Source organism: Camelina sativa, chromosome 9, assembly GCF_000633955.1.
Source record: "Camelina sativa cultivar DH55 chromosome 9, Cs, whole genome shotgun sequence".
NCBI lineage: Eukaryota > Viridiplantae > Streptophyta > Magnoliopsida > Brassicales > Brassicaceae > Camelina > Camelina sativa.
The window spans coordinates 13,467,014-13,490,245 of NC_025693.1; the positions used below are offsets into that span (position 1 = coordinate 13,467,014).

Sequence of the window (23,232 nt, forward strand, 5' to 3'; positions counted from 1 at the left end):
GGGGGGGGTACAGAGGTAAATCTAGTGGTGAGGGCTCTCGGTGGAAGGGAAGCGTCCCTTTGAGGGGAAGTTTGATAGGGGTTCTAAGGACCGGTCTGACCTACCAGCAAGGAAACCGGTGGTAAAGCAACGTCGTTTTCAGAACTATGTGCAGTATAATGAACATTGACATCTTCGGGAGGTTGCTAAGGGGTTTGTGGCTCTATTGCAGCCGACGGTGGAGGGTGGTGTGTCTGTAGTTGAGGCTTCTGCGGTGACCCTAGGCCGGCCAGCTAAGATTATTCGCAAAGCTTTGTTTAAGGATGGTGGAGCTGAGGATATTGAGGGTGTGGATTTGATGATCTCGCATAAGATGGAGGATCCGACGGTTACTGCTCATTTGCTTGCATAGGGGAAGTAGCTGCTCGCGCTTCTTATGAGGTTTGTGTGAACCCTGAGCCTACTGGTGTTGAGAAGGAGGAGTATGAAGCTCTTGTGGTTGTGATTTCTACCTCGAGTGGAGACAGCTATGTTCCAGCTGTAAAAGGGCTTGATATAGTGTGTCATGGGGATAAGGTGTCTCTGCTGAGGGTGTTGAACAAGTTTCTGTTGTGGAGGAGGTTACAGATGATCAAGTTGGTGTTGGTTCTGCTGAGGAGGCTTTTCTCCCTGGTGAGGCATCGGCCATTGCAGAGGCGGATACTTTGATGGAGACAGATCAACCGTCTGTGGTTGAAGTTGTTTCTTCCTCTATGGTGGAGAAACCACGCAAGGGAAGGGTCTAATGGGTCAACAAGGTATGGGTTTCAAGAAATTGAATGTGTATGTGCGTACGACTCCTCCCAAACGACCTTCTCTTAAGGGTCCTGCCTTAGCTAGGGAGACTATTACCCTGAAACCACAGGAGATGGAGAAGTAGGCCTGAGCATTCGGTTTTTTCGGGTTATTCGGTTCGGTTTAATCGGTTTTTCAAATTTTTGGTTTTTAACATCATGCCGAATTGAACCGAATAAAAGTTTGGTTTGGGTTTATTTGGTTCTCGGTTTATTCGGTTCGGTTATTTAGAGAATTTGACATTCTGAAGTAAACCGAAAAAAATTTGTTCGGTTAATTTAAACCAAAATAGACCAGAAAATAGAAAAACATATGTAAGTACTGCCAAAAAATGGAAGCGATGCCATTAAAAGTTACAAACCGTAGTGAGTAAGACCACAAGAAACACTTGAGATATGAACTAAGTAACTCTAACCAATGTACTTTCTAGGTTTGTAGTTACACCAAAAAGGCAGCATCATATTAACAGGTTCAAAGTTCACAGAATTGACTCAATCACCATCCATTGTTCAAAGGAAGAAGGTACTGACTCAATACCATCCATCGTTTAAGCCTTTAAGGCTGCAGGCTGCTTGCTAATCCATATCAAAAAACAAAAAAGGACAAAAGAGCAGCTTCCATGATCTTAGGCTGCAAGCTGCTAATCGACATCAAAAAGGAGAAAAGAGCAGCTTCCGTTTGAAACCTGTAATCATTGAAACACAACACAAATTAGCATATGAACCATACATTATTACATTCAATCAGAGAAAGTGAAATAGAAAGTTAAGAATACCTAACTTATACTAAAAGAGTAAAAGTTACTGAGTGAGAATTGCATTATGAGAATCTACAAAAGCAAACATATTGTTATTAACTGTAAAGAGTTAAGCTTGTATACACACCTAAATTTGATTACTTACCAAGAGACTCAAAGAACGCAGTTTCTTCCAACATTTGCACCAACTTAGCAACTTCTGCTTGTGTTTTAAAAGAAACTTGCAACCACTGTTGAGTGCATAACAACATTTCAACCATATAAGGAGTTAGAGAACTCCTATATGGATCCAATATTCTGCCGCTAGTATTGAAAACTGATTTTGAAACTACTGATAAGACTTGGCTAGCTAGAACATCTTTTGCAACTTCTAATACTATAGGGAACTTTTGGCTATTACACTTCCACCAAGACAGAACGTCATAAGGGAAACCCAAAGTAGTCTCCACTCTTGTTTGAGTTTTTTCATTCAAGTAGATATCCAACTCACTTCAACCATCTACCTTTCTATTAGAGTTAACCAACTTATTGTATATAACCTCCATCCCTTCACAACCATCCTCATCATCATCATCAAATGATTCACAAGTAGTGGTAGTAGTAGGTGCTGGCTCTGAGTCAGTTGGTTCCTCAACTTCAACAGTTTTGCTAAGTCTCAACCTGTATTCCTTATACAGTTTTTTTCATTACATTTAAGACTGAACCACTAAGCTGCATACATTCAATGGTATCCTTACCATAAAGTTGCTCAATGCATACATTAGCAAACTGAATCTTGTTGCAGGGATCAAAAGCAGAAGCCACGATCACAAACGGATTCATATTTATCAATCCATCCCAGTATTTTTCAAATTTATCCCTCATTATGTGTGCATCCTTTCTGACCTTCTCATTAGTGCTGCCACACTTGGTAATGAGATTTCTTTCAATGTTTACAATCTCATTGTAACAAAGACTGGAAGTCACTATTGTTGAAGCAGAGAATAGTAGAGTACACTTGTAAAAGATCTTGAGAAACTTAACTAACCTTGAAACATCTTCCCAATCAGAAAAAGGTGGTCCAACCCGTTTTTTTGTGTCTGTTCATCGATTACAAGGAAATAATCATCATACAGTTTCTCTTCACTCAACATCCTCTCAAATGGTACTCTTAACTTCAGAGCAGAAGTCAACATCAAGTACGTTGAATTCCACCTGGTGGGAACATCCATAGGCAAACTGCCTCTACAAACATTTCCGGAATCACACCTCATAGCAAAAGACTTCACTCGATTGAAAGATGACCTCACATGCTTGATAGCATTCCTAATAGCAACTATACTAAGCTTTGCTACTTTAAGACTATCTCCCACAATCAGATTGAGGATATGGGCACAACATCTCAAATGAATGAAATCACCATCTCTCACTAATGCTTTTCCTCCTCTGAGCCTCATCTCATCCTTGAACTCTTTCAAAGCCTTGTCATTTCCTTTAGCATTGTCAACTGTAACAGAAAACACTTTCCGAATCCCCCATTCTTCCAAGCAATCCATAAGTTGTCCATCATTATGGCTCCTTTATGATCTGTGATCACCTTGAAACTAAGTATCTTTTTCTGTATTTCCTAATTCTCATCAATCCTATGACCTGTGACAACCATGTAGTTGACAGAAGTTGTTGAAGACACCCAAATATATGTGGTGAGATAAATCATTTGCTTTTGAACACTAAACAAATGTTTAAGCTCCTCTTTCTCTTGCAGATACATTCCAACAATGTCTCTACAACATTTCCTTCTCGAAAAGGTCTTGTATATAGGCAGGATGTTAAAACAGAAATGCTTCCAACCCTCAGATTCCACAAATGAGAAGGGTAACTCATTCACCACAACCAACTCATTAACAGATCTCCTAAAGAGCTGAGAATCATACTTAATAACCCTCATATTCCCACTCTTAATACCACTCAAGACATTATGTTTCTCCCTTTCAACATGATCCTTGTACATTTTACATCTACCTATGTGACCTTTCATTGGACTAGTCACAATTGTCTTTGTGTCACATCCAATCTCTGTACCACAATACCTACAGTTGGCATACTTATCATCCTCCACCCTTTGTATGAAGTGTTGCCATACCTATGCTCGTTTAGCATACTTTTTATTTCGTTTCGGTGGTAAACCAGATTCTGGTGTCGCCCTCTTCTTTCTAGTCGCACCATGTTCTTCTCTGGTTATAGGTTCTCCAGTCACACCAGGTTCCTCTTTGTTATTACCTTGAGAAGCCATCTACAAAACAGAGTACAAGTTTAGCGTTAGACAAAGTAAAACTTCAATCGATTCTACTTAGATTCCATCAATCAAAAATTTTCACAAAAAAATCTCAAAATAGCTTAAACAAGTAATAACACTATAATCTATGTAAGTATCATCGACTAACTTTGACTCTTTCCTAACATGCTAGCACAAATCACGGTCAATCCACATATGCTGAAACATAGACCCAAATCAGTGCTCAAAACGAAATAAGCATATCAATGTTTTAAAAGCAAACCCGCACAAGATTGTCATAGAAACAACGAAATTAAGAGAACAAGCCACATAGATACACAAACACCGAGAATAGCTATAAGTGAACAACTTAAGTCAATTTGTTTCTAAGATATCAAATACAATCCAGAAAAAAATTATATGAAGACCTCAGAAATCCAAAGATTAACAAAAACAAAACCTCAGAAATAAACCCAGATGAAGAAAAATGAAAAAATGAATCGATTTACTAAAAATTAGAGTTAGGGTTTACAAACAAATTGAAAATAAAGATAGAGAATTATAGATTCTAAGACGAGCTTACAAAACAAATTAACAAAGGGTTTACAAACATTTTCACAAACTAAGAAAAAAGAAGAAAGAATTATCACTCAGAATTTCGACTAATCTCCAGATTCTCCACTATCAAAGCAACAAACAAGAGGCAGGAGAAGAATAATTGTTTTTGTCGGAAAGTACAAAGTAGGTTAGTATCGGATATAAACAAATATTTTTATTGGGTAACATGTTAGTCGATCACATATTTTTTAATTTGTAGACTTATTAAACATAGGTCCATCAGATAAATGTTTGGGCTTACTAAAAAAATGTTAAAATAGCCCAATACCAAAGCAAATTAAAAATGAAACTCATCTAACCTAATGAATCATTGTGAGAGACTTAGAGGACTAATGACAGCCACAACCTTCTTCAGTTCTTCTTCTCCAAAACACAGAGGCTAACAGGTGAAGAAGAAGATGGAGTGATGTAGAACAGAAACAGAATAACCGATCAGTTATAGGCCACCGAACCAAACCGAATTAAAAACCGAAACCCTCTGAAAATTCTGCCGATTGGTTTGCTCCTTCCTTCATCTTTGGTGCCGAGAACCGAAAATGTCGGTTCTTTCGGTTTATTCTGAACGCCTAGCCCAATGGAGAAGGGTGTCGCTGGTGGCACCAAACCACCTATTCTGAATGTTGCCAAATGAAGATCTTAAGTTGGAATTGTCAAAGGCTTGGCAATAAAGTTACTATTGGGTATCTCAGGGATTTATGGGGGAAGCAACGGCCGGATTTTTTGTTTCTGTCTGAAACTAGGCAATCTTGTTTGTTTTTAGAACCTTTTGTTGGTCATTTTAGTTATTAAGCTTTAAAAGCGGTTGGACATGTCGGTTGTAGTGGTGGTTTAGTATGATTTTATAATAATAATAATAATAATAATAATAATAATAATAATAATAATAATAATAATAATAATAATAATAATAATAATAATGTTTCAATTTATTTGAATCCAACAGACTTATTGATATGGAAGTTGAATTCAAAGGAAAATTATTATATTTGTCTTTTGTCTATGGGGATCCGGTTCTAAAGAACCGAGATTTGGTTTGTGAATGCTTAACACAAATTGGATTAGGGACCTTCCTTGGTTTCTAATTGGTGATTTCAATGAATTAAAAGGTATTCATGAGAAGCAGGGTGGAAAATTGCATCATGCTTCTTCTTTTTTGTCTTTTAACTCAATGATTCGACACTGTGGTTTACTCGAGTTCCCTTCTCTGGGCGATAGTCTTTCCTGGAAAGGGTGACAGGATAAGAAACCGATATGGTGCCTACTGGATCGGGGTTTAGTGAATGAGAAGTGGCATGATTTGTTTAGAAATTCCTTTACAGAATATTTAACAATAAATGCATCAGATCATAAGCCGGTGTTAGCTGTCCTTGAGGAAAATATCTAGCAGGGTCAGAGTAATTTTCCATTTGATAGGTGATGGCTTGATAAGGAGGGTCTCTTTGGGGCCATTGTCGAGGGTTAGGATTCGGGGACAAGATCGTCCACTTTCACTCTAGTGAACAAAATTACCACTTGTCGTCGTGCTTTTTCTCGGTGGAGGAAGGCACAACTACCTTACGGGCGGGAGACAATCGACGATTTGAAATCTAAATGATGCTACTCCGGTTGATGAACTTGCGGACCTTACTTGGCGGTCAAGAGAGGCGTATCGGGATGAGGAGGTTTATTGGTATCAGAAAAGCAGAAGCCGATGGATGGGATGAAGAGACCATAATACCAGTTATTTCCATGCCCAGACAAAGCAACGACGGGCTAGGAATTGCATTGTTGGTCTTCATGATCAGCATGGTAATTGGTCGATGGAGGAGAGCGATATCCAAAACATAGGAGTCTTATTTTCAAGAGCTTTTTACCTCGTCGGATCCTTCGGACTTTGAGGAGATTCTCAGCTAGGTTGGTACATCTATTAGTCGGGAGACTAATGACTTTTTCAACTCAAGAGGTTATAGAGCAAGAGATTAAGCATGTACTGTGTATGATGCATCCGGATAAAGCTCCGGGTCCGGATGGAATGACAGCATTTTTTACCATAAAGCATGGAGCATAGTTAAACCTGACCTGGTGATTTTGGTCAATTCTTTCCTGCAGGATGGTGTGTTTGATAAACGGTTAAATGTAATAAATATTTTCCTTATTCCAAAGGTGGATAAACCGACCAGGATAACAGAGTTACGGCCTATCAGTTTATCCAATGTCGGGTAAAATTATATCCAAGGTTCTATGCCAATGGCTGCGCGCTATCTTATCGTCTCTAGTCTCAGAAACTCAGTCGCTGTTTGTGGGGGCCGTTATATTTCAGATAATATTTTGATTGCAAAGGAGATGTTCCATGGGCTTCGTAATAATCCCTCTTGTAAACAGAAATTTATGGCTATCAAGACGGATATGAGTAAGTTATATGATCGGGTGAAATGACTTTTCCGAATGACAAAGGGGATCCTTTCTCGCCATATCTCTTTATCCTTTGTACGGAGGTGCTTATTGCACATTTTTGGAAAGCAGAACAGATGAAGCTTCTTATTGGCATCAAGGTCTCGAACGCTTGTCCAGCCATCTCTCATCTTTTATTTGCGGATAATAGTCTGTTTTTCTGTCGGGCCACAAAGGAGAAGTGTGAGGTGGTATTATGGATCTTAAAGAAGTATGAAAGGGTTTCAGGCCAACAAATTAATTTCCAGAAATCTTCTGTCCAATTTGGACATATGGTGGATACTGGCCTAAGAGAGGAGTTAAAAGGGGTTTTGGGGATAAAAAATTTGGGAGGCATGAGCTCTTATTTAGGTATTCCAGAGAGTTTGGAAGGTTCCAAAACGAAAAAATTTCGTTTGTCCAGGACAAGTTGCAAGCACGGGTTAGTGGGTAACCTGCTAGACTTTTATTGAAAGGTGGCAAGGATGTGATGATCAAGTCTGTCGGCTGTCCCTACTTTTGTGATGTCTTGTTTTTGGCTTTTGAAGACAGTCACGAGGAAATTAATTAGCGTGATCTCTAACTTTTGGTGGAGCTCGTCTGGGCAGTCAAGGGGATTGTAATACCACTATGCTGGCCAAGCAGCTCTGACGGTTAATCACAGTTCCGGATTCACTTTTTGCTCGGGTGTTTAAAGGCTGATATTATCGGCATTCTGATTCTTTGGATCTAATCAAATCTTACTCGCCGTTTTTTGGATGGAAAGTATAGTTTCTGCTCGTTCTCTGGTTAAGAAAGGACTTATTAAAAGGGTAGGATCTAGCGATTCCATTTCTGTATGGACTGACCCATGAATCTCTGCTCAATTCCCGAGACTAGCACTAGGCACGGGGCACCTATCGACCCCTTGCTTCGAGTTAAAAAAATTGTTGAAAGGAGTTTGAACACCTGGAATATGGTTAAGCTTATGGCTACGTTTGTGCCCGAGGATGTTGCTATTATTTTTGCATTGCCGCTACGACAGCCGAATAAACCGGATTTGTTGGAGTGACATTTTACTAAATCTATGAAATATACGGTTAAATCAAGATACCATATGTTTCGTTCTAATATGTCGGCATGCTCTAGTCCCAACGTATTTGGGCCAGATATTGTTCCTTTACATTCCTTTTTTTGGAAAATTTGTTGTCCCCCAGAGCTTCGACATTTTATGTGGCAAGTGTTTTCGGGTTGCATGGTTGAGGGGCAGTAACAGCTAATCTCCGGAAACGCGGAATGAGTTGTGATGCTGAATGTGGTCTTTGTGGTTCCCCGGAGGAAAAAATTAATCGCGCTCTCTTTGAATGTCCTCCGGCTAGACAAGTTTGGGCTCTGTCACAATTTTCGACAGCCCTAGGAACTTTCCCTTCCGGTTATGTTTTCACCAACACGGATTTTCCTTTTTGGCGGTTTAGCCAGGTTCCCGACTAGGATACGTTTCCATGGATCCTGTGGTATATTTGAAAATCTCAAAATAATAAATTATTTAGTAATCTGGATTCGAACCCACTAGCAATTTTGCGTTTAGCGGCTGATGAATTCCAAGGCCTGGTTTTTGGCTCAGACAGAGGAGATAATTACAAACTCGGTTAATACTCCCCCAGTTGTCCTCCGTGGAGGCGGAGGTCTTTGGGTTCCTAGGCATATGATGAGTTATTTATGTTTTGTAGATGGTTCTTGGAAAGCGACAGACCAGTATGCTGGTAGAGGATAGATCTGCTCTTCGCCCATGGGGGAGGATCCTGCTATGGGGGCAGCCAATCTTCGTCGAAGTTTTTCACCTATTCATGCCGAGATCGAGGCTCTTTTCTGGGCTATGCGATGTATGATTGGGACGGATAATCATCGTGTCATCTTCCTAACCGACTGCTCCGATTTGGTAAAGATGGTGTCTTTGCCTTCAGACTGGCCAGCTTTTACGCCTTATTTGGAGGAGATCCAGACAAATAAAGAGGAGTTTGCTTCTTTCTCCCTAGTTTACACCCCTCGCTCTCAGAATAGTAAAGCGGATAATCTAGCACGTCGTGTTCGTTCAGTATCGCGTTTAGTTACCTATATAAACAATATTTTTTCGCATTGGCTTGTTATACTATGTTATATATATATATATATATATATATATATATATATCTATATTGCATAAGCTGATTTCTCCTATATTACAAAAGTCTTGAGAAATTGTATGAAACAGTATACTTTAATCCTACCATTTTATGAATGCAAATATATTTCACATACAAACCTAATAGATATTTGTAATATGTTCATATCAGTTCGAGAAAGAAAATATGTTCATTTCATTGGTCTAGCCATTATAATTCTGAGATCTCGTTTTAGATGTCAGATAGTTGCCTCAACTATTAAAAATGCAAAAACCAAAAGAATGAATCTCCAAGAGATTAAAACGTCGACCACTTTGAGAAAGTGGAGATGAGTTTTTTTTTTTTTTTTTTTGAAGTAGAGGTGGACATTAATTTTGATCAGTTCTATAAACCAATTTAAAGGTGAACAACATTGTAGTATACATGTATACTCTAGCTAGATACAATTTAATGCATTATGTCACCTAATTTATCATGTAAGGTGACAACCCATTCAAAAGAGTGGCAGAGTTTTCATATGATATACATGAATAACAAACTGAATCATGCTAACAAACATAATTGTTTGGACCATACCAAAATTGAATTATAACTATATATATTTTGGAATTGGAAGGTTAAAAAAATGAAAGATGACTTTTCTATTATGGGATTCTTATCTTTTGCCATTACTTCACTCAAATATTATGAATGTGCCACTTTCACATAAATTTTATAGATTTGTCATTTTTTTTTTAAATGTGTGTTTTTATAATTTTTTTTTGTGCTAAAATACATACTTCATATCAAATACTAAACCCTAAGAAAAAATGGAACCAAGAAAACCCACACATAATGTGTTAAAATTTTATTTTTAAATCTTAAAAAATGACAAATCTAAAAATTTTAAGGTGAAATGGCAAAAACTATAAATACCATTGAAAAAGTCCTTATCTAGTAATTAACTCTTTCTATTAATGAGTTAGATAAAAGTACCAAAAGCAGGTTTTAGTATTTCATTTTCTAGGAATTTGCAAAAATATTTCACCATAATTCTTATATTTAGCAAATTAATGTATTTGATAAAATCTCTCTTAAAGTCTAAACTTTTAGTGTTGAAGACACTCTACTTGTCTTTGTAAGTTTAAAGTTTTGTTTCTAAACGAAGTACATGTGAGGCATGTGTGAGTCAAGCTATTGAGGACTTCAAGTTCAAATGTTGGCCATTGGTAAGAATAAAATCTACAGATACGTTTTATTGGTTTTATTTCCTTTTACACTGAATTAATAATTAGTATCAAAACTAAATCATAATCTAAAATTTTTAACTTTGTTAGAAGAGAATATAATACAATTTAGGGCCTTTTAAAGATACTTTGTGTTAGCAGCTTGTTTAGCAGTATTCAAGTCTAAGTTCTTATGCTTTTTTATACACTAGGTATTAGTCCATGCAACGCGTGGTTGCATGCATAATGATTTTTATTATAGAAATTTGACAAACAAACAACAACAACAACAACAACAACGACAAAACACAAAACAAAACAAACAAAAATTTGAGATATAGTTGAAGAGGATGAGAGAATGAATGAATGAAAGAGTGAGTATTTATAGGAATAGAAGTGATGTAAAATTATATTTAAAAAATAGAAATTATAATTCTAATTTATTATGTATTTAAATACAATTAAGTGGAGAAATATAGTTAGTACTTAGGGGTTACAATTCTAATTTATTATGTGTTTTAATACAATTGAGTGGAAAAATATAGTTAATGCATAATTTATACAATTTCAGTTTTATATCAAAGTGTGAGTTAAGTGTCATGATTAAATATATTTTATTTGTGATTTAAAATAAATAAATAAATAATATGCATAAAGTATTCGCTATGCTGCTCTGAAGAGGGTGCTAATCTGTTTAGCTTCTAAGAATACAAGGAAGGTGAAGAAGAAGTTTGACACTTGTGCCATTGTGTATTTAGAAGTTTAAGTTTTGTACATTTGAGTACAAATGTGCTTTTGCATGTGGTATTTAACTTTTGTATTCAAAATTTTCTTTGATTTCTGTGTTAGACATTTTTTTTCAAATTTGTGTTTGGATTTTTGTGTTTATAAATTTGGGTTAAGTTTCTTGTAACTTTGCAACAATATGTTCTATTCTGATTCTGAATAATGGACCCCTCATTTGGACATGATTTGTTAATGGATATGATATCTAATGGACATGGTCACTAGTTGTCCATAATCAAAATAGTCTATGTTAGATAAGTTTTAATAGACGTAAACATCCCATTCTGATAACTCTATACATGAACGACTTTTAAAAGGTTCAAAAAGGGCAAATGTACAAGGTCCAAAAGATTTTTTTTTTTTACACAACTTAGGACCTATTGAATTTATGTTATGAACTTTGTTAAAAATAATCCTTATTACAGGCTTACAGGACCCAATATTCTAATGAGATGAACATATCCCCTATTGAATTTATGTTATGAACTTTGTTAAAAATAATCCTTATTACAGGCTTACAGGACCCAATATTCTAATGAGATGAACATATCCGTAATAATGTTCAAATAAACTGGTAAATTTTGTATGATCAATTACAATGCTATAAAAATTACATTTGGTTGGAACTTTATTTTTAAATGTACTTTTCTGCATGATAAGGGGTTTTTTACTAAAAAAAATTGTACAAGACAGTGAAAAGAATATTACTTACAAACATAATGAAAATAAAGTAAGCAAATATTTTTTAAAAAAAAATCCATAAACATAATTTGGATTAAACTTGGGGTGGGAGTGACACTGTAAGTGCATTCACTAACCTAAATTGTATATTTGAAATTTGAAAATGAGGCCTCTCGAATAACTAACTAAGATGTGGCCACTTGTATGGTATGGCTTTTTGGATGGATCGGGCTAAGGCCGGACGGTGGCCTCCACATCACATATGTATATCTAATCGTAATTTTCAATAACTGATTTACCATGCACATCCTTGCAACACAAATCCGCTATTATTCAGCTCAAGGTCTTAAATTGAAAATCTCGAACACCAAACTATATACATCATCACTAAACAAAGGTTTGACTTATGCAAAGGCTTCTCACAAGTAATTATTTGGGCTGTTTATATAGCTCAGCCCATAATAGTCCATAGACATAATTGCGCAATTTAAGGTAAACACAACAAATAAAAGAGAGATTCATGCGCAAATGATGGGAAAGAAAAGAATGGACCATGCGACCAACAAACAAACAAAGCATTCTTACGGTCATAACTACTTCTTTCTTTCTTCCTTTTTGTTTTTAATCTCAATGTCTTAACCTTAATTGATTGGTTTATGAAAAAAAAAACAGAACAAATGAAAAGAAGGGACCTTGATAAAATTTACAAACTCATATCACCAGTTTTACTGTTTACTTTTGTCATATCTGAAGTCTGAACACAAGACTTCTACATCAAGCCTTTTTTTTTTCTTAACAACACTTCTACATCACGCTAGGGCTATCTTTTTTTCTTGTTTTTTTATATATTCAACTTCTCCCGTATTTCTAATTTTACCTTTCTCAACTTATAACCATATATTATCTTGTACTATTAAAGTATATTAGAAGAACATATAATACAAAGACATAATCTCTATATACTTATTTAAGCAATGTCATTTGAAGTTTAATCCTACTATCATGTGGCATATTACAAAAAATGTCATTGCATTTTAATTAATTTAATAACTAATAAAAGAAAAGCTTATATTGGTTTATAAAATGACAAACAATATTTTAAAAATTATTTAATAAAATTATTAAAAGATTCCATTTATTCTTTCAGAAATCTTAATAAACAATAACAAACTATTTAGAACAATTATAAAACTTAATATTATTTATAAAAATAAGATTAAATATTTGCATCCCTAAATCATTTAATAATAAAAATAAATTTTAAAACTAAGATACAACATTGCTTATATTTTCAATATATAAAACATTAGATTTAGTTTATTAAATATTTTTTCGTAATGTACATCGATGCAGTGACATCTTATTAAATCTAAGAAATCATAAATGTTAGATTTTATTCAATATAATATATACAACTAAGTAAAAATCAAAAATTTAAATCGAGATGTCTAAACACGACCGCTTCAATATGAGTTTTGTTTTATTTTATGAATTTTAACAAATTTATATAATTCACGGATTTGAACATTGTATCATGTACCGTGTTGAAATCAGAGTATGAAACTAAGTAAATTAAATATTAAAAATTATAAAATGTATAGAGTAAATCAAATAAAACTTCTACTATTATTTTATAACAAAAAAGTTACATTAAAGTTTACGCAAATATATTTCCGTACTATACAACACAAGTAACTATCTAGTATTTTATTGTTTCATATTCTCTCCCTGTTTCACAAAGAATATGAGAAAAAAATTTGTTTCATAAAAAGTATCATTCTACATTTTCAATGTATTTTTTTTATTAAATTTTCAAAAATAAAAACTCATTTCATTGAGTTTAAATCATTAACTACTTATTACATAGGGCTAAACATGTATAATTTTAAGTTTTTTTTTTAATTTATATGAATACGTTAAAATGATACTCTTTGTGAAACAGAAAGAGTAGTTTACTACTGTTATAAATTAATTTTAGAAATTTAATAATTTTAGTGCTATGCACAAAGCCACTATCATTTGAATTCCTAATTACTCAAAATTTACAGATTATAATGCAGATCAATTTTCTAGGTTTAGTAAAAAATTGAACTAAAAAACATGACTAGAACACCAATTAATATTGTTTAAAAATATTTCTATAGTTTTGGATAAATGGTTTATAACTTGTATATATATAAATATATACTATTATAGAAATATAAATATATACTATTATACTATAATATATTTTAATATTATAGAAAAATACAAAAATAAAAATCGTATATTTCTTAATGAAAATATTGGAAAATAAATAAAGAAAAAGCAATCTCGAAATCGAAAGCTTTCATTGTGCCGCTCGTAATCATTTGAATTCCATAGGATCCAACGTCCACTATTCCTATATGATTTCTTCTTTTATTTTCGAGGAAATAAACATCCCACCACTATCCAAAAAAAAAAAAAGTATAATTTTTAAAAATCACAGTCACATAATCGCAATGAACAAATATATCTTTCCGTATAACAGTACTTACATATATATCTAAAACTTCACTCATATTATATTAGATTTCAATAATATTATTCTGGTTCGAGTGGCTTTACCAAGTGATTATAATTTGAATAAGCTGGCCGCGGGCCGCCCTTTTATCTTCTCTCTTCTTTCTCTGTTTCGGTGTTTCCAAAAGACAAAATTTTATATTTATTTCTTAGTTCTTAAAAATAGCTTCACCTAACAAATTGAAGACATATATATATTCCAAAGTCGCATATATGTGTAAATTGATTCCAAAGTCACACATATATAAACTAAAATACGATGATGAAAGCAAAATATACAAAAGTTATAATATGAAGATGGAAATTGAAAAGGGAGGAATTGTTTTAGGGCATATCATGCTGTTTAGTGAGGTATCACAGGTGGGCCGACGTACGACTAGAATTTTCATTAGCTGACTCCTATGGATGCTCGCCACGTGTTGTCTTTTAATTCTTTAAAGGTCAACCATCTCATAATCTGCAAGAAGAGGAGTGAGTTTTACGTTTTAACCAGTGATTACAATTCACAACCATAAAAAAGTAATGTACACTTACTATACCATTCATGTCCGACAAATATATTAAAACGTAAGGTGTATTTTTTCCAGTCAGGTTTTCAAATCTGTCGAAAACGATTGAAGTTTGTTGGATGGTAATTTCATCGAACAATATATCGTTATTGGACCTTTAGTGCGTATGGTAGGCGATATGATGAGCAATGAGGAGTATGTAATTTGGTTATTTACGCTGGTTTTAGGATGAAACAAAGTATCTTTACAGACATAACATTGTCAGTTTGTCACATTGTTTTTTCTTTGTCCACGTAGGTCACATTGGTTCTTGAAACACCAAATAGAGGTATTTTCTGACAATCATGTGGCGCTTATATAAGAACTAAAAAGATGTGATTAGTTGGTGGATTGAAGAAAATATATGGATAAAAAAAAAGAGATTTAGTATTGGATCTAGTTAAGAAGTGATCCAATGACCAATTTTGTGTGTTTAGCGACCTGATAAAGAGGGCTAAAGAAATAAATATATATAATAAGGTTTCTTTCGAAGAAGGGTTGGAACTTTCGAAATTAAACAAACATTTTTATGACATTATATATATATATATATATATATATAAATTATTCACAAGTTTTAACATTTTGCAACACTATTTGTGAAAGATACTAATAAATTAGTAGTATAGTGTTATGCATCCCGATAAATAGTAGAAATAAGCTTTGACGTTTTAAGGGGTAAATAAAAAACGGAAAGGCAAGTGAACCAACAACACTTGATTTTCTCTACACACGTCTCTCTTTCCCTATCTTCTGCCCGTTATAAAAAATACACAAAAGTGCAAAAGGCAGCTAATCAACTCTTGATTTTTCCTTTACACAAATCTCTCTGTTTCTTCTCTCTCACTCTCTCTATCTCATCTTAGAAGTTACGACATCCAAGAGCTCATCGTCCCAAGTTCTTTGTTCTGGTTCAAATGGTATGATCGATGGACAACATCATCCGTAGATTGGCTCCTCCCTTCATGTTCTATTCTTCTAATTAAGGTTCGTACAAGTTCTCTTCACTCCCACTTCTTCAAAATCTAGTTTGAATCATCGATATATTGTTGAATTCCTGATCTTGCTGTCAGAAATGCTTGATAATCATTTTCTTATGTGAAAATTAGTCAACCAGATTATAGAGATATAGAGATCTATCACTTCTTCATTAATGGATTACATATTGGATTATTTTACATTATTATATTTAATTACAATGTGGTCTTCTCACGCAATATAATCTATGAACGTCAGCATATGGTTTGCCTCCAAAAAAAAATATTTCTGTGTAAAATGCAAAATGGATCAAACTTGAAAAAATGTATATTGATGAAACCGTGTTTTCAGAAATTACTATAGTACAATCTTGTGGAAGGTCGAAGTAATAAATAAACTCAACAGCAAAGATAATAAAAGAAGAAAGGTGAAAAAATGCCACAAGAAGTAATGAGAGGATTAAAAGGTTTGGTGGTGTCGTCCACAAGCAATGGAGATTATGAGCTTGCACAACGAAAAGCTGAAGAAACAGGTTTGTCTCATCATCATGATCATTTCTTTGTTTTTTTCTTTTATTTTATTTTTCTTTTTAAACTGTTAAATATGAAAGATGAAAATCATATAAAGTAAAGAAAAAAGAAGTTGAAGATGGACCATATTGCTAATTAGCTTTGTGATTCACAAAAAAAAAAAAAAAAAAAATTAAAAAATACGTTGGATTTGAATTAGAGAAAGTCGGTTAGAAATTGCTTTATGAAAATGGCTTTCATTAGAGGGTAACCCACCACAACGGCACAACTATTATTACTTTATATATGTTTGGTGGATATACATTTACGTAATACGTTACGATTACGACTAATCAGATATAATCTATAGTAAAAATTTTCTACATTTCAAATTTTCTATAGTCTCCCAAAACCTACTTCAAACTTTTTATAACAAAGAACAAACAAAAGAAAAATTTATAAAGCAAATAAAGCTGTCAAAATCAATACTAATGATTAGAATTAAGAGTTTTTTTTTTTGGTTAACTATGGTTTCGGTTTTGGGGTTTCTTGGTTTTGATTTGATGAGGAAAACATGCCGTAAATAAGAACAATTCTTTTTCGGTTCGGTCTTGGATAAAAATATATTAAAAATCTAATTAAACATATAAATATACTATCGTAGTCAATGTCATATCATTTGTAATATATTTAATCAACAAAAATAAATTATGAATTTTGGATGATTTGGTAAACTTTGGATTCGGTTCAAATGATCCCGTACAAAAATTTCAGTGACATTTCTAGTTAATTTAATTATAATAAAATTTGGTTTGTTTAGAAAAAAAAAAAAAAGAAAAAAATATCGGTTTCGGTTATGTTTGGTTTGGTTCCCTAGAAATAATAATGAAATATGGACTCTTTTGAAGTCCATTAAGAATCTAAGATAGAGAATTGGGCTTTCAGTCATTATCTGAGCCCAATTCATTTCCCGCGTCAAGTTTCTTTTTCCATTTTCCGAGAAACAATAATAATAATAAATGTGGGTTTGTGTCTTTGTGCATTGTCAAAAAAAAACTCAAAAGCTGTGAGAAGGTACCAAGCGGTGGCATGGCTGAGACAAATGGACCAAGGCGCGGTGGAGACACTGCCGGAAAAACCGTCGGAAGACGAATTCTCCGTCGCCCTCCGCAACGGCCTCATTCTCTGCAACGTCCTCAACAAAGTCAATCCCGGTTCCGTTCTAAAGGTCCGATTTTTTTTTTATAATATATTTTCTTACTCCTCCAATGCAACGATCTAGAGTTTACGTTCCTGTGATTATTGAATCAGGTGGTGGAGAATCCGATAACGCCAGCTATTCAGTATGCCGAGGGAGCGGCTCAGTCCGCAATTCAGTATTTTGAGAACATGAGGAACTTTCTTAAAGCTGTAGAGGATATGCAGCTTTTAACATTTGGAGCTTCTGATCTCGAAAAGGTTCTGTTTTTATCATCAAATCATGTAGTTGTTACTTAAAAGTTTTGGCTATTGAGCGTACGCATATGTCATGTTCGATGAAATTCCCCAGAGAATGATTATGTGATGAAAGATTCTTACTTTGGGTTTTTTTTTTTTTTTGGCAGGGAGGATCATCGAACAAGGTAGTAGATTGTATTTTGTGTTTGAAAGGTTTTTACGAGTGGAAACAAGCTGGTGGAGTGGGAGTGTGGAGGTATGGAGGGACTGTGAGGATTGTTTCATTCAATCCAAAAGGTAGCTCTCCGCGGCAGCAGTATGGGATTGGTAGTGAAAGCACCACCACTGATGAGTCTGTATCTTTGGATGAATCTGAGTCTTCTTCTCAGTATGACCAGCTTTTGGATTTTCTTCACCTTTCTAATGAGATCTCGACTGAGGAATCTGAAACTGCAATCTCCATGGCTTTTCTTTTTGATCATTTCGCGCTTCAGCTTCTACAGGCTTATATCAAAGAGAGTGATGGGTCAAACGATCTGCCTTTAAATGAAATGGTAGGTAAGACATGCTTGAGTTAAGTTTGGTTGCTCTGTTACTCTGTATTTAGTTATGCAACAATGATACATTTCATTCCTGTTGAATCATTGTTTTATCAAGATTAGAAGGATGATCTCTGTTTCACTTCTTCATTACGATTTATAGGTGATCGATAGCTTGCTCAACAGGGTAGTTAAGGATTTCTCTGCAATACTAGTTTCTCAGGGGACTCAGGTACTAGTTACTCTGCATATATACTTTATGGAAATTTTTTCTAATGTTGAGACAATTCTGAATTCTCTGTGGTCTATAATTATTTTCTGGTATATACTTGCAGCTGGGTTCGTTTCTAAAGAAGATACTGAAATGTGATAATGGAGATCTATCAAGGTCAGGGTTTCTAGAAGCAGTCTTCAGATATCTTCAGCACAGAAAAGATCTGGTGACAAAGGAGTTTTCAAAGTTTTGTAAATGTGGCGTAAAGGTAGAGTTTATTAGACCAAGCATCCGCGAGTTTTCTCCTGGTCATGCAGATGCTATTGGTGTTCAACAGAAAGAGCTGGAGGTCAGAATTTACAATTCTCTTCCGATGCTATAATTTTTGAGTTTCTTGTGTTTTGAACCTTTTCATTTGGTTAATTCTTGAATGGTATGAGAACTTTTGTTATGAGATGGATTCATTTCTTCGTTGCACTCATGTAGGAAGTAAAATCAAATTTTGTGGAAACAAGATGCCAAGTTGAACAGATGCAGTCAGAATGGCAGGAAGAACTTCAAAGAATAGGTAATGAAATTTCTCTTAACCCAAATTTCATCTTCTTGGTAATCAAAACTTACATGATAAATCATCATCACCCTCCATGGCAGTTCATCACGTTAAATCCATGGAAGTTACATCTTCTTCTTACCACAAGGTTCTGGAGGAAAATCGCTTACTTTATAATGAGGTCCAAGATCTCAAAGGTACCACCCACCTATTACATCATTGCATTTGATTTTTAGTAGGTCTTTTTAGTGTATTGACTTGTGTTATCTATGTACTGTAGGGACCATTAGAGTCTACTGCAGAGTCAGACCTTTCTTGCAAGAACAAAAAGATATGCAATCAACTGTGGATTATATTGGAGAAAATGGTAATATTATTATTAATAATCCTTTCAAGCAGGAAAAAGATGCACGAAAAATATTTGCCTTCAACAAAGTGTTTGGACAGAATGTCTCACAAGGTATGTTTTATGTTTTTTTATTCCATCGATGTCCACCTACTAGTGTAGTCTAATTTTCGCTAAGATAAAAATGAGACTTTTCTTATATATGACTTAGCTTAGTAGTATTGGTTGCTTTTGCACCAGCTAACTGTTTTCATGATGCTTTCTTGTCTATTGTCTGTCATACTGATATTTGGTTGTTAACTTACCAGAGCAAATCTACATAGACACTCAACCGGTAATAAGGTCTGTCCTTGACGGATTCAATGTTTGTATCTTCGCGTATGGGCAAACTGGTTCAGGGAAAACGTATACGATGGTATGACCATTTTAGCTTGCACAGTTACTCCCATAAACCATCAGACATTTTAGTTTCTTCTTATCTCTTGGACATTGACTGGCTTATCTCTGTTTTTTTCCGTACAGAGTGGGCCAGATCTGATGACTGAGACTACTTGGGGTGTGAACTACCGAGCTCTACGTGATCTCTTCCAGCTTTCAAATGCAAGAACACATGTGGTGACTTATGAAATTGGAGTCCAAATGATCGAAATATATAATGAACAAGTTAGAGACTTACTAGTCAGTGATGGTTCCTCCAGAAGATATCCTTTCATATAATTTATAACAAAGAAGTCTTGCGTTCTATTGATATATTAACGAATTCGCCTCGAGTTTTTCCTCTTGAGACATACGCAATAATCCTTGACCAGCTTTTCACATTAGACATACGCAATAATTCTCAACTTAATGGCCTTAATGTACCCGACGCAAGCTTGATTCCAGTTTCTAATACTCGAGATGTTCTTGATTTGATGAGGATTGGCCAAAAGAATCGTGCGGTGGGCGCTACTGCTTTGAATGAGAGGAGCAGCCGTTCTCATAGGTAATTATTTTTAGTTCAATTTCTTAGTTCAAGCGGTAAACTTTTCCTATGATCATGTAATAGTCGTTGAACTGATGTATATTCGACTGCAGTGTATTGACTGTTCACGTCCAAGGTAAAGAATTGGCCTCAGGATCCATTTTAAGAGGCTGCCTTCATCTAGTGGATTTGGCTGGAAGTGAAAGAGTAGAAAAATCTGAAGCTGTAGGCGAGAGACTCAAAGAAGCTCAACACATAAACAAATCTTTGTCTGCACTAGGAGATGTCATCTATGCACTTGCACAAAAGAGTTCCCACATTCCCTACAGAAATAGCAAGCTTACACAAGTTCTTCAGGACTCCTTAGGTAAACACTAAGACGAGGTTTTGCTAATCATATTTGTCTATACAAATTTTGTTTTCTTTTGTAGCTTCATTCTTATCTATGAAACTATGTGCAGGTGGTCAAGCGAAAACTTTAATGTTTGTGCATATTAACCCTGAAGTTAACGCGGTAGGAGAGACTATCAGTACCCTTAAGTTTGCCCAAAGGGTTGCATCTATTGAACTTGGAGCAGCTCGATCAAACAAGGAAACCGGTGAAATTCGAGATCTTAAGGATGAGGTATATACATATGGCACCCGTTTCATTTTCGTTGCAAAAAGGGAAATAAATATGTGGTAACAATTGTTTCTTTCACATTTGCAGATATCTAGCCTTAAATCGGCAATGGAGAAGAAGGAAGCAGAGCTGGAACAATTGCGATCAGGTAACATTCGGAACACAACTGAATGTCAGAGAGCAAGAGCAGTTTCTCCTTTCCATCTCCCAAGAAATGGTAACGGTGCTGGAACAAAGGCTGAGGCAAGTCCACAGCCAAACGACAGTACCAGAAGCTACGAGGTAAACCACTCAGAGACTAGTTATTTTTTTTTTAACTTTATAACTGATCAGTTGGTAATAGAACTATTATCAATATCTTTATAACTGATCAGTACCAAAAGCTACGAGGTAAACTCACTCGGAGACTAGATTTTTCTTTGTTTATATGATCATCTAATCAGTTTAGTAAACGCCATTTGCAGACCAGAAGTTGCTCAACTGGCAAGCAGAGAAAGTCAGGGTTTCCATCTGCACTGAGAAACAGAGAAGCAAGCCCGAGGATGCCGAATCTAGCAGAAGAGAGGTTAAACCCGAGTCCGAATAGGAGGTCACTATCCACAGATAGAGGATCTGCCATCAAAAGCAGGAATAAGCCCGAAGTTACTCAAAACCTTCCGGTTGCAAGAACACCTTTTCCAGCTAGAGTACCAGTAGCCAAATCCTTTGCAACTGTTCCATTGAACCCATCAGCAGAAATCACTTCAGAGACATTTCACAATCATCAGAAGTTAAGTGCTCGAAAGCTTTTCCCCGAGATTGAGGAGGAACACATCAGGCATACACTTCATATACGTCAAGGTGGTGTTAAGAAGACCAGAGTCGAGAGCAGTAAATCCAAGGCAAAGCAACCATCGCCTGGTAGGTTTCAGAAACTTGATGTTGGGATCAGTTTGCGTTCTGAGGCAGATTCTGAAGCAAAGGTAGGAAAGTATCAGACCCAAAAGGGGAACAACAACCACAATGTGATACACTCAAGATTCCAAAACTTTGACGTGGGTATCAGCCTGTTCTCTGACCTCTGTGCCGGTGACAAATCAGATTCAACACTCAAGAGTGATTCCTCAGAGACAGACAACGAACCGCCCTTGAAATCGAAGAATTCCCAAAGAAACGTGTCCAAAAGCTCCCTCAACAACAAACTAAGGTTACTATGAACTCCACAAGATCTTTCACTACGTATACTCAAACAAGTGTTAACTTCATTTATATATACCGCGCAGGGCGATTTATGCTCATGAGGACACTTCACTCGTGGATGACAAGCCTTCAAATGGTACAGCCCATATCAAAGAAGGTAATAGTAATATATCTATGCCCGAGTTCAGGAGAAGCCGTTCAACGCATCATGCAAGGTTCATGGTACCATAGAAACATATCCAAAACTACAATATACCTATCTCATAAATCCCTCACACATCATTATCCTTTGTACATTCACAACTTGAAGTTGGGTTTTCTTGGTTTTGTTATGTTCTTTTCCATAGTTGTGACTGAGATTGAACCGTTCCGTTTATTATATGAACGAGTGTCCCATGCCACAAAAAGATAGTATATTTATTCTTATTGTTCATTTAGATAATTAGATATCCCGCAAAAACAGAGTGAGTCACAACATATATGTTCTTTGTGTTTGACATTAGGTTTTCTATATACACTAGTGCTAGACACAATTTTAACAAATTTTGGAACATCAATACAATCACTATATTTTTTAAATCTTCATTAGAGCTGATAAAACAATCTCAGCAAGGAAAAAAAACAAAAATTGATTTCTTGGAGCCGTTCTGTCACACAGGTCTCATATACTGATATACAATACTTATATATATCTAAGTAACATCAACACAAAACATTACATATATGTAGGCAAATTAATTATAGTGTTAACAATGTCAATGCTTATGGTGCTGTGTGTAAATGTAGTCTAAGTGAGCTTCCGTCATCATCCTTCTCTTCAAACATTCTTCATCTCCTTCTCCACAATAATCCATCCCCATCAATTTCTATTTTTAGAAAGACAAGAAAAAAACTAACAGGTTAAGAAATAGATCTTTGGTTCTCCATATAATTTACTAATTATGAGATACTTTTGAGTACAATTAGGAAGAAATAAAAAAATACACCACTGAGTTTCTCATATAGAGTATCTTTTATTAAAAGTAAAAGTTGCAGACTAAATTTCGAGTTCAAATTTCAAGTTAGGAAAGAAAAAATTAATAAGAAAATCAATAAAAAAAAAAAAAAAAAAACCAACGGGACTGAGAAGATTTTTCTTGGT

General features: G+C 35.0%; 2 protein-coding genes across 2 annotated transcripts in view; one reads left to right on the forward strand and one right to left on the reverse strand.

The window, feature by feature from the left end:
- LOC104710936 (kinesin-like protein KIN-14F) lies at window positions 15,439–22,524 on the forward strand. Its single transcript, XM_010427588.1, has 18 exons — window positions 15,439–15,743; window positions 16,086–16,266; window positions 17,308–17,471; window positions 17,555–17,701; window positions 17,848–18,234; window positions 18,383–18,451; window positions 18,555–18,782; window positions 18,920–19,001; window positions 19,085–19,180; window positions 19,264–19,443; window positions 19,638–19,744; window positions 19,852–20,030; window positions 20,147–20,311; window positions 20,404–20,657; window positions 20,752–20,915; window positions 21,000–21,194; window positions 21,377–22,098; window positions 22,175–22,524. Exons 2-18 carry the CDS (start codon window positions 16,170–16,172, stop codon window positions 22,320–22,322), a joined length of 3,384 nt encoding a protein of 1,127 aa, XP_010425890.1. The 5' UTR covers window positions 15,439–15,743; window positions 16,086–16,169; the 3' UTR covers window positions 22,323–22,524.
- The window catches only part of LOC104710937 (putative phytosulfokines 6), a 7,309-nt gene continuing 6,725 nt past the window's right edge, over window positions 22,649–23,232 (reverse strand). The window contains exon 3 of the mRNA XM_010427589.2: window positions 22,649–22,957. Coding sequence (XP_010425891.1) covers window positions 22,847–22,957 — 111 coding nt within the window. The 3' untranslated portion in view covers window positions 22,649–22,846. The remainder of the gene's footprint in view (window positions 22,958–23,232) is intronic.

Excerpts from the sequence above, each read along its gene's own strand:
- LOC104710936 (XM_010427588.1), top strand. The coding sequence starts at position 16,170 with ATGCCACAAGAAGTAATGAGAGGATTAAAAGGTTTGGTGGTGTCGTCC. Across the intron at positions 18,452-18,554 it reads TAGTTTCTCAGGGGACTCAG|CTGGGTTCGTTTCTAAAGAA; the intron begins GTACTAGTTACT and ends ATATACTTGCAG. Across the intron at positions 20,916-20,999 it reads TTCGAGATCTTAAGGATGAG|ATATCTAGCCTTAAATCGGC; the intron begins GTATATACATAT and ends TCACATTTGCAG.